General features: G+C 41.8%; 1 protein-coding gene across 1 annotated transcript in view; it reads right to left on the bottom strand.

Moving 5' to 3' along the window:
- Positions 1-8,087: 8,087 nt before the first annotated feature.
- The window catches only part of LOC141271449 (uncharacterized), a 120,219-nt gene continuing 115,818 nt past the window's right edge, over positions 8,088-12,488 (bottom strand). The window contains exon 24 of the mRNA XM_073681521.1: positions 8,088-9,395. Within this exon, the coding sequence (XP_073537622.1) occupies positions 8,290-9,395 (1,106 nt within the window). The 3' untranslated portion in view covers positions 8,088-8,289. The remainder of the gene's footprint in view (positions 9,396-12,488) is intronic.

Genomic DNA, 12,488 nt, shown 5'->3' with positions numbered 1-12,488 from the left:
CCAGCCCGGTAGCACATTGGTTGGACCAAACAATAGGGGTAAGGTTTGTGGATCGAGATACAAGAACAGCCCGAGATTAAATTATATATTTAATCGCCATAAGGGCCCACTAAACAATCTGCTATATACACAAGGTTATACATATACAGTGGTCAGAGTTACAAATACAAAAGCATTGTACATCAAGCATAACAGATATTAAAGTCAGTTACCAGTAGATGGAAAGCATGGCTCGGGGGATGGGCGGCCACATGGGGAAGGTATGTGGGCCCTGCTTGGTTGCTGGACGTCTCCCACGCGTCTTGATGTCACCAGCTTCCCCAGGAAAAGACAATAGGGTTTTGGCTACAGAGACCTTCAAACTCTCTGGGAACTCCCACTCCTACCCCCTGGCTCAACCCGAAGTCTCCAAATCTGGTCCTTCCTAGCTAAGAGACTCCAAGAATTAAAGTGGACCATACCTCCTTAATGGAAGGTCCCAGGGAACCGGTTCTGGTGTCAACTGACCCGGCCGGGCCCCTGCTACTTGTGGAAACCAAACATACTGGTTTTAGGAGGTCCCAAAAGACTTGGACGTGTATCTCCTCGTCCCTACATGCTAGATTGGGCTAGGATGCAGTCTGGCATTCGCTATCTCCCCCTGAGCTAGAAAATCCATTTTGTGAATAGCTGGGACATATAGTTCTCCCACAACTCAGTATTGAAATATAGTACCTTATAGTATAGTATAGTATAGTAACAAAGCAGCACGTTAGTGAACAAAGGAAAGGATCACGGCAGGGAGCCTGCCTGTCAGCTCAGTTTACAGCTACAGAGGGACACTGTCCCTGAAGCCCCCCTGCCTTCCCTCTTACAGCTGGAAGTCGGGTTACGCTGTGACTGGAAACCTGACAACCAGGGCACATGTGATTATTCTAGAATATTCTTCACAGGCGGTATGCAGCTTGTCACCTCAGAAGATTAGCTTCAGCAAAGCCTGTTGCCGCTTGGCTGAGGCAGTGCTGCAGTACTTACAGCTTGCGACTGATGTTGACGTTCCAGAGATGGAGGGTGAGGAGGTGTAGGAACTGCAGTAAAAGGAGGGGGAAACCCTTATGGAACCATGGCCCGCAATCCTCGGCTTCGGTAGCACGTGTTAAGTCCCAGGGTTCGACTGGATCCCAGCTTCCACAATATTCACCCAGTTTGCCATCATAGAAATGTAGTGTCCATAGTCACAAGCATTTGTCCATGTGTCCGTGGTTAAGTGGACCTTCCCAGTAACAGCGTTATTCAGGGCATGGCTGATATTATGGGACACATGCTGGTGTAAGGCTGGGACAGCACACCGGGAGAAATCGTGTCGACTGGGGACCGAGTACCAAGGAACGGCGACCGCCATGAGGTTGCAAAAAGCTTCCGTCTCTACAAGCCTAAATGGCAACATTTCCAGTGCAAGCAGACTGGAAATGTGGCTGGTTAGTATTGTGGCCTGTGGGGGGGTGGTTGCGTATTTACGTTTGCATTCCAAAGACTGGGGTAGGGACAACTGAAAGGTGCGCTGGGACAAGGACGTGGTTGCTAACGGTGGTTGCAAGTGTGTAACGACAGGTGGAGGGTGGGAGACATCTTCACCTGCATTATGGACAGTGGATTGGTGTGCACATACAACAGGGGGAGAGGCTGTGGTGTCACACGCAGACACTGTTTCTGGACCCTGACGTTCTGCCCAACTAGTCGGGTGCTTTGCTGTCATGTTCCTGAGCATGCTGGTGGTGGTCAGGCTGGTAATTTTGCTGCCCCTGCTGATGCTGGCATGACAGATGTTGTAGGGCAGCAAGGGTAATTTTAAAACGTAACCTTTAACCAGTTAGTTAAGAATAATCAACACTTGTTAAAACCATATATAATGGTATATGTTAGTACCCAGAGGTATACAATAACACTGTTATACATAAACCAGACTGAGAATAGAACTCCACAAGAAGAGGGCAACGAATTTGTGGAGCTAATTCCCCGTCTAGAGAATAAATACTGATATGAACCAACCAAAAGCCAATGGACAATGACAAAAAAACATCAATATGCATCTATTTTTGGAAAAAGCCAAACCAGGAGTGTGTTTGGCACCCCTAAGGTTCAGCACATCTAACCATGTGCATATCAGTAATAGACAGAAATATATATACGCAATGTGGACTATACCGTTAGGCAAGACACACATAAAGAATCACCTCAGTGGTGAATAAGACATAAATTAAATGTAAAACGAAACATCCTCACCCGTTGTTGAATTCTCCGTGGTAGTTAGTCCTGGGATTGTCTCAATGGAGGGAGCCGTCATCAATAGGGATAAGAAAACACAGTGGCATGTCAGTGAAGGCATATGATTCTGCCCCTATTTCACCCTAGAGGGGGATACTGAACTGCCCTGTTCCCATTAGCTCCCACCCTGACAAGGGCAGTCCACAGCTACCACTATAATACACAGACCCTGCACTTGCCCTTAATATGCCTCTCATGCATCCCGACGCATTTCATCCTTCTCAGGAGTCACCAGGGGACATACGCACATGACAGAGCTGGGTACTATGCTATTCTGCTGTATTAAGAGCCAAAGTGTACTTCACTACATACTCAAAAGGAGTGCACGAGGGAGTCAATAGAGGGGATATATATAACAGGGTTAATCAAAAGAAATCACAAACAGGTGACCACTATATGCATTTAGTCCAATCTGTGGTTCCCCTAGGTATATATGTAAATTAAGAGCCCACCATCTTACCCTTATCTGAAGTGTATAGCCATGTGGATCTACGGAATGCGTACAGTCCAGCGCACTCACAAACCAAAGGAAGCGCAAATGTCACTTCCGGAGGCGGGGATAGAGGAGGGACGCATTGCCAGTATCATCCCTGCCCGAGTTGGAACGCATGCTGAGACACACACGTCATTTCCGGTCCTCTGGCTCCACGCTGAGAACAGATATCAGCGTGAAGCGCATACCGGAACGCAAGCGTCACAACCAGGGGCGTCACATCCAGTGCTGCTAGTGAGCCGGGCTGTCAATCAGGAAGCTCGTCCGTGGGCCGCTTAGGCTCCAATCACAGGGTATGAAGTTATTGATTACTGTAAGCCACATATCACACACCCCACAGAATTTTTATGAGGGTACATAACGCATAAATGCCACAAAGGACAGTATATCCATTAGATGGGAGAAGCAACCAACATAACCTCAGACAAGGATTACAGAGTCGATAGTGAAGTAAAATAATATACATATATACTGATCATATGGGCAATAAAAAATCAGCAACCAACCACATAATTGATTAGTTCATATGCGGGAGGTCTAACATTCTAGTATACACTGAAGTAGTCAAAGTGACAAGAATTGAAATATAGGATTACCTTTGGCAGTGTAGGATGGAATAAAGAGAAAGAGTCGTGGAAGTATAGAATATTACTCCGGTATATTATGAACGAGTAGATAAACAAAGGGATATATAACAAAATATTAAATGAAACAGCTATATGTAAGCTGTTCATTTAGGCCCCTGGGTGCAACAGTGTCCAGATAGAAAATCCATTTGGCCTCAGCCTGCAGTACCAATCTGTTCCAATCCCCCCCCCCCTGAGGCTTGGGTATCTGATCATTACCCATAAACTTGATCACTTTCACATTACCCTCATGATGATTATTAACATGTCGGGCGAGGGGTGTGTCTCGAGCATGCTCAATATACCCTAGATGCTCGCCAATCCGGCGCCTAAATTCATGTATTGTTTTCCCTACATGACAGATGTTGCAAATTACCTTTTTGGGGTTAACTGGATAGTCTTTAAAAAAATGACGACATCCGGGTTACCAGACAGCAGGAAGTTAGGTAGATCATGCTCAGTGCACGGTCAAACTAACCTGTGTGCGCAGGGCTGCAGCATTTCTATGATATGCAAGCGATCTGGGTTAAAAAAATGAAATTCCCATAGTGGGACAAAGTGTAAAAGTAAAAAAAAGATTCAGAAAGTGAAAAAGAAAAATATATACTGTACCCATAAATATATATTATTATGGGAAAAAAAATCAACAAACCAATAAAAGTACACATTTTGTATCGCCGCATCCGGTACTACCTGACCTATAGAACTGTTCCACTAGTTATCCCCTTTAATTAACACAGTAAAAAAATAAATAAAAAACTAGGCAAAAAGCTATGCTTAATCATCATTCCGCCGAACAAAAAATTCAAAAAAAGTGATCAAAAAGACGAACTTAAATAAAAATGGTACCACTGAAAACGTCATCTTGTCCGGCAAAAAAACAAGCCGCCATACAGCTCCATCAGCCGAAAAATTAAAAAGTTATAGCTCTCAGTATAAAGCGATACAAATAATTTTTCCTATAAAATAGTTTTATTGTATAAAAGCACAAAACATAAAAAAACTATATAAATGTGGTACCGCTGTAAACGTACTGACCCGAAGAATAAAGCTGCTTTATCAATTTTACTGCACGCGGAACGGCATAAAAAAAAACAAAAAGAAAACCATTCCGGAATTGTTGGTTTTTGTTCATTCTGCCTCCTAAAAATCAGAATAGAAAGCGATCAAAAAATGTCACGTGCCCAAAAATGGTACCAATAAAAACGTCAACTTGTCTCTCAAAAAACAAGCCATCTCATGACTGTCGGCTGAAAGAAGGAAAAATTATAGCTCTCAAAATATGGTGATGCACGAGAAACGGCGTAAAAAATAAACTCTAGGGTTGTTCTAGGGTTAGGGTTGTTCTAGGGTTAGGGTTGTGCTAGGGTTAGGGTTTGGCTAGGGTTAGGGTTTTCCTAGGGTTAGGGTTGTGTCAGGGTTGGGCAGGGTTAGGGTTGTGTTAGGGTTAGAGTTTGCTAGGGTTAGGGTTGGGCTAAGGTTGTGATAGGGTTAGGGTTGTGTTAGGGATTGGCTAGGGTTAGAGTTTGGCTAGGGTTAGTGTCAGGAAAACGACACTTTGTCAGACCTTGCAGCTCTCTGGCGCCCCCTTATCCTGCTGGTCAAACCCGGTATTGACCGAGGATAAGCACGGGTGCAGCTGCTCTAATTTATGTCGACTATTGCGGCACGTGATGTGACAGGACGTATATATACCACCAGTTCCTTCCAGGAACGTATATATACCTCCGACTAGCCACCCTCAAACCACAATATCACATAAACACTGGTATACTGCCACCACCGATCGCTTGACAGGTGGATCGGGTACCCGTTAGGTAACGTGAATTAGCGGGTGAGGAATGTGTTTGCTCGACATAGGACAAGAAGAACGAAGCTGGTAAATAATAATGATTTACTCACGAAAGTGGGCAGTGTTTACAAAAGATATACAAGATATTATAAAAGAGACAATGTACATATATGCATAAAACAGTTATTAAAATAAAAGGGATAAGTAATAGCAAAACCTGTGCCACGAGGTGATGGTCTCAGATTCTGTGGGGGGGACGGCTCCCCGGAAATTAGATGTGATTCTTCCACGCAGCGTGGTGTGCATGCGTCTGACGTCCCTGGCAAGAATCTGCTGGTTTATGGCCGTTCTGGTTTTTAGTAAAGGGGCCAAAACCTTAGGAGACACCCATGGTGTTTACCTCACACGTGGGCTCGGCTTTGTGAACCCACCCAGCTGCAGAAGACCTAAAAATCCTTCAGATTTCATATCTTGGTGTGGGGGGGTCCCACATCCAAGATGGAGACATCATGTTTGCCATCACCACTATTCATGAAGATGGATATCAAATATGAAATCTCTATGATGCTCAGAAGCTCAGAACCCATTTCCCGGGCTTCCGGTGGTCTCCTAGTCACAAAAACCACACCATCACAATTGGAAAAAGGTGACCATCTCAAAAATGTGGTCCCTGTGTTTGTGACAGTCATGTGCATTAGTAAAATCGACATTACACGTTTGTACAGCTAAACAATAGGATTGGAGGGAAAAATCCAGGGTATACCAGTATGCTTTCTCTGGGCTGAGGCTTTATGACGCTCATAAAAATTCCTGCCATGTTCCCCAATGATAATCCGCATGTGCTGTGCACATGCTGGGGAAATTTCCGCTGCGGATTATCATTGCGGAAAAATCCGCAGCACTACCAATTATTTTGCGGAAGAGTGGCGTTTTCACCGCCATTGACTTGCATTGGAACGCATGGAATCTGCATCACTGCATCTGTACATGCTGATTCCATGCGTTTCAATGTGCGGATAGTACCCGGGTCTGGAGAAGAGGAGACTCTCCTCCGGACCCGGGTACCATAGAACGTGTAAAAAAAGAATAAAATAAAAAATAAATATTATACTTACCTTCTGATGGCCCCCGGTGTCTTTATCCGATGCGTCCTGGCTTGCTGGCAGCTCGCGGTAGACTAAAGGACCTGTGGTGACGTCATTTAGTCATGTGACGGGTCATGTGACCGCTGACGTCAGCAAGCCATCAAAATATGAGTATATATTTATTTTTTACCATTCTTTTACAGTCACACTATATAAATCCATGCTGGTTGCATGGATTTATATAGTGTGACCAAGTTGTCAAGCACTTTCAAAGTGATGCTAAAATCACTTGGAAAGCGCTTGACAACCCGCATGCGGAAATGCATGTGAAGAACGCTTCACTTCCGCATGTCCCTGGCAGGAAAAACGCATGTACAATCCGCATGCGTTTTTTCTGTCATGGAGATGCAGAAACGCTCAAAAAAAATCCAGAGCATTTCTGCATCGTAGGCACATAGACAAACAAGTAGGTAGGAAGGCACACTTAGATCTTTGGCTATGCCAAGGGTCCATAGAATCTTTTTAAGTTGCAATGTATGTAGTGGAAAAGTTATTTCACAAATGGAAGGCACAAATGTAGGTTCAGAATTGACATGACAGTTTAATTAATGTAAACATAAACTTGCTTATCTAGAAGCACATAGAGCCCAACAGAGTTATACACGTGTATTTTATAAGCATGAGTCATATACAGTGGGTATGGAAAGTATTCAGACCCCTTTAAATTTTTCACTCTTTGTTTCATTGCAGCCATTTGGTAAATTCTAAAAAGTTCATTTTTTTTCTCATTAATGTACACTCTGCTCCCCATCTTGACTGAGAAAAACAGAAATGTAGAAATTTTTGCAAATTTATTAAAAAAGAAAAGCTGAAATATCACATGGTCATAAGTATTCAGACCCTTTGCTCAGTATTGAGAGGCACCCTTTAGAGCTAGTACAGCCATGAGTCTTCTTCGGAATGATGCAACAAGTTTTTCACACCTGGATTTGGGGATCCTCTGCCATTCTGAATCTTATTTATCATAGTCTGGGAGTCCTTCATGTGTTTTTGAGCAAACCCTATGCGAGCTTTCATATGTCTTGCACTGAGGAGAGGCTTCCGTCAGGCCACTCAGCCATAAGGGCCCGACTGGTGGAGGGCTGCAGTGATAGTTGACTTTGTGGAATTTTCTCCCATCTCCCTACTGCATCTCTGGAGCTCAGCCACAATGATTTTGGGGTTCTTCTCTACCTCTCCCACCAAGGCTCTTCTCCCACGATTGCTCAGTTTGGCTGGACGGCCAGGTCTAGGAAGACTTCTGGTGGTCCCAAACTGCTTCCATTTAAGGATTATGGAGGCCACTGTGCTCTTAGAAAACTTGAGTAATGCAGAAATTCTTTTGTAACCTTGGCCAGATCTGTGTCTTGCCACAATTCTGTCTCTGAGCTCCTTGGGCAGTTCCTTTGAGCTCATGATTCTCATTTGGTCTCACATGCACTGTGAGCTGTGAGGTCTTATATAGACAGGTGTGTGCCTTTCCAAATCAAGTCCTATCAGTTTAATTAAACACAGCTGGACTCTAATGAAGGAGTAGAACCATCTCAAGGAGGATCGCAAGGAAATGAACAGCATGTGACTTAAATATGAGTGTCTGAGCAAAGGGTCTGAATAGTTATGACCATGTGATATTTCAGTTTTTCTTTTTTAATAAATTCGCAAAAATTTCTACATTTCTGTTTTTTTTCAGTCAAGATGGGTGCAGAGTGTACTTTAATGAGAAAAAAAATGAACTTTTTAGAATTTACCAAATGGCTGCAATGAAACAAAGAGTGAAAAATTTAAAGGGGTCTGAATACTTTCCGTACCCACTGTATAGGCGTCTTATTTGGATTCTATTGGTAAGTGCATACATTTTCTAATAATCAGTTAGTAGTCTAAATTGTGTTCCCTTTCTCTAGTAGACTGTAACTGTTGTATTATTGCTGGTACAATTTGTCAATAAAATTATTAAAAAAAAGAAAATGTATTTTCCATTCTGTGAGTTTTCTGATGTTTGGCAAGTTGTGATTTGTCTGTAAAACATTTCCCACATTCTGAACATAAAAACGGCTTCTCCCCTGTGTGAGTTCTTTTATGTGAAGCAAGATTTTCTTTCCGATTAAAACATTTCCCACATTCTGCACATGAAAATGGCTTCTCCCCTGTGTGAAATATCCGATGTGCAATGAGATGTGATTTCAGTGAAAAACACTTCCCACATTCTGAACATGAAAATGGCTTCTCCCCTGTATGAATTCTCTGATGTCTAATGAGATTTGTTTTCCGATCAAAACATTTCTCGCATTCTGAACATGAAAATGGCTTCTCCCCCGTGTGACTTCTCAGGTGTCTAACAAGATTTGCTTTCCGATTAAAACATTTCCCACATTCTGAACAAGAAAATGGCTTCTCTCCTGTGTGACTTCTCAGGTGTCTAACAAGATCTGATTTCAGAGTAAAACATTTCTTACATTGGAAACATGACAATGGCTTTTCCCCTGTGTGAAATGTCTGATGTGTAACAAGATGTGACTTCAGTGTAAAACACTTCCCACATTCTGAACATGAAAATGGCTTCTCCCCTGTGTGAATTTTCTGATGTGTAACAAGATTTGTTTTCCGACTGAAACATTTCCCACATTCCGAACATGAAAATGGTTTCTCCCCTGTGTGACATCTCAGGTGTCTAACAAGATCTGATTTCAGAGTAAAACATTTCTTACATTCGAAACATGACAAAGGCTTTTTCCCTGTGTGAATTCTCTGATGTTGAAACAAATCTGATTTCTTTTTGAAATATTTTCCACATTCCGAACAAGAAAACAGCTGCTCTATTGTGCCATCACTTTGATGTTCACCATCGCTTCTGTTATTTTTATTTTGCTCAGCAGTCTTTAGTGAACCAGAAGATTGGATCTGTTGAAGAGGATCAGATAATAGATTTTTGCTGTGGTGGGCTGGAGTTATGTCTGGAATAATTGTATATTCTTCATATATATTTTGTGTGATACCATGGTCATCAACTTTAAAATCAGAAAATATCAGATGTGACTCCGAGCTCCTGGTACAGTCATCTGCCAAGAATAAAATTGAATTTATTATTTTTAAACAATACATTAAAGCTATAATATTTATGCATTTTATATTATTTCTATATAAAAATAAATACACAAGTTATATTAAAATTCAATTATCAGCTGATTACAGTAATGGTAACAACAGCAGATGTCAAAGCATGGACTATTAGATTGCGATGTTAGCCAACTACTTCATAGTTTCCTTGGTGCCAATCACCAATCTTTTGTGAACTATGAAATATCTATATTTATTGAAACATTTAGTGTAGACTCATAATGGGGCCTATAAGTCAGTGCTATTAGTTACATACCTTCTGACTGAGAGCAGGTAAGAGTAGTATGGTCATCTACAAATAAACCATGGCTTTGGCGAAAGTGTGGGGCTGATTTGCACTATTTTGTTGTGTTTTTACTGGAGCCAAGTGGTGGATATAAAAATAAAGGTCAAGTCTTTTGGACAACTGAATACATAAAACATTGGTTTCCATCACAAATCTACAAATATGGGATAACTGGGGGATTGGAAAAATAACTTGCAAGTCTCCTCTGCAAGCCATAGTTGCCAGTCCCTGGTACCTTTGCAGATCGAATAGAGCAAGATATATAAACTATATATTCCACAGACAAAAATGTTATCATTTCTACATCTATCAAGATTAGTTTTTGTTAATTTACTGTATATGCTGTAATGTACTTATGTTGGCATGACCCCGCATGGTTACTTCACACCAGTTGCTACAATATAGTACATGATCAGGCGAATGATGATTCTGCACAATTAGCCAATCCAAATACAAAACCTTTTTATGTCAATTTTTTGGGAGACAAAATGAACAAAAAGCAGTAATTCACAAATTGTTTATATTTAAATATTTTTACACCATTTATTTTTGAGCAAAAGTGATAGAGAACGTTATTCTTTGAGTGAAATGGATTACAGAGATACTAGTTTATATACTGTATTTTTCTCTGTTTTGCACACTAAAAACACTTTAAAAAAATTGTTTGCATCATCATATTCTGAGAGTTTCAGTGTAAATTTTTATTTTTACATCGATGGCTTTTTTTTGCCCACTCTGCACTAAGCGAGGTAGTGATGAAAAATCACTTTATATCCTTTCATGAAGATCTATCGGAGGGCAAGTCTGGTGCCAGCAGCCGCGATAATTATAGCTCCTATAGCATATACTAAAGCTGCTGCAGAAAAAAGCTCTGAGTTGCCTCTCCAGTGATCTTGGCTAAGTATTCCGAAATCCTAAAGTGTTTCTTGTGAAAAAAAAAACAATGTTCAAAGCAGACAGCCACTCCTGAATACTCTGGCTAGGAATAATGCAATGGGATGGATTCCGGTTCTGTTTTGTTGGTACTGAGACACTGAAAGAGGGATGGCTGGGTGTATCTGTATAGAATCATTAGAGGAACCAATGAAAAAGCAGTTGTCAAGAAGGTTTTCATTAGTCAAGATTCAAGAATGAAAGCCATATACGAAGCTAACCAAGAGATCTAAGTCTCTTTGTGTTATGCGGGTGAGGGGGTAGAGGAGTATGGCTGAAAAGATGAAACTCCAATGAACTGATGGAAAGGTAAGACCAGGAGTGGAGCCTGTGGCTTAATTTGACTCAACACAGGAAACCTCACCAGGCCCAGACATGGAAAGGATTTACAGACTGAAAGATCGTTCTTGATTCTATGGGTGGTGGTCCGTAGTCTTTATAGGTAGAGCGATTTGTCTGGTAAATTCTGATAAGAAAAGAGACTCCATACTGACTAGCTACAATCTTCCCTGTGGTCCAAAGCCAGCTTCTTAGAGAACAAATAGTGCTAAGTCATGCAAAATTGAGCAATAACAGGTTTGTGATGCCCTTAAATATCTGGGACTGTTTGCAAACCACCATGAACTAACTAGTACGTGTCTACGGTTAGTGACATGTGTGGGTAACTCCCTGAACCTCCATTGATCAGGGATTGGAATTCTTCCCCATGAACGAGGAATTCCCAGTAAGTGCGCTTCATAAGCTCGCGTTGATTAAATCCTTGCCCATTGTACACACGTCATTACTACTGATTGGATGGCTTAGTAAGGTCTTTCGATCAGCCGCACCAGGGTGTTATGAACATGTTCACACTCACACCAGAAAAACGTCACACTGGTCACTGTACAAACTAGAAAGGACCTAGCCCCACAACTTAAAACCACCTCAGACCTGGCTCCTTAAAAGGCCGTCGAAGGGTTTCTCGTTATTCCTGAGGAACTAGAGGGGAAGCCACAACACACTACCAACAAGGGGAAAGGAAGGATACGAGAACCCAAGGTGAGATACTAAAACACATTCAAATAAGGTGAAGGGGTGAAGGTTAAGGAGTACCAAAAATAAAGGAAAAAGATAGACCTGCCAAGAACCTAACAGTGGTAAAAGGAAAAGGTGCTGGGAGGGAATGCAAACCAACTTACTGCAAGAATAATACTGGAGTTTATCCAGCTAGGTAAACCCCTAAGATAAAGAGCTGGAATCCCTAAATATACATCCACCAGGAAATATAGGCAGCAAACAAGTGCAGCAAAGGCAGAATATATATAGCCCAACCCAGACTGTAATAGGGCGAAGCAAAACGGAACAATGGGAAACATCTAAAGAAGAACAATCCCAGAAAGGAAAAATAACGGCAATAGGAACCAACAGCATTAGGATAGGGAAGAAGAGTGCAATAGTCCAGCAGGCAGGAAAACCTACCACGGAGCAAGAGTTCACCTGATCGAATCCCCAAAACTGAGCCATGACACAGGATCTCTCAAGGCGGTGATCAAACTTGACTATTTAGAGGAAATAAAAGTTATTTTCAAGTTGTCTCTTGAGCAGCTCAGAGATATGCAGTCTCTCCTTACTTTCTGGATGTTTGGTTGGGCACTCCTTAATGACAGTTCAGGTAAGCAGCTTCATTCAGCTACTACAAATTAACAGTCTGTCAGTATTTGTTCTGAGTTCTTATATTTAGATAGTAATAACAAGAACTTTGCACAAACACATGGCCAGTGGTGCAATTTGAAGCTTGTGGGCCCTAATGCAAAATATCCAATGGGGCCCCCAATTA

The sequence above is a fragment of the Phyllobates terribilis genome, unplaced genomic scaffold (genome assembly GCF_046119375.1).
Source record: "Phyllobates terribilis strain yellow unplaced genomic scaffold, ASM4611937v1 Scaffold_5__5_contigs__length_657084704, whole genome shotgun sequence".
Lineage (NCBI taxonomy): Eukaryota > Metazoa > Chordata > Amphibia > Anura > Dendrobatidae > Phyllobates > Phyllobates terribilis.
This window is presented reverse-complemented; position numbering and strand designations above follow the sequence as displayed.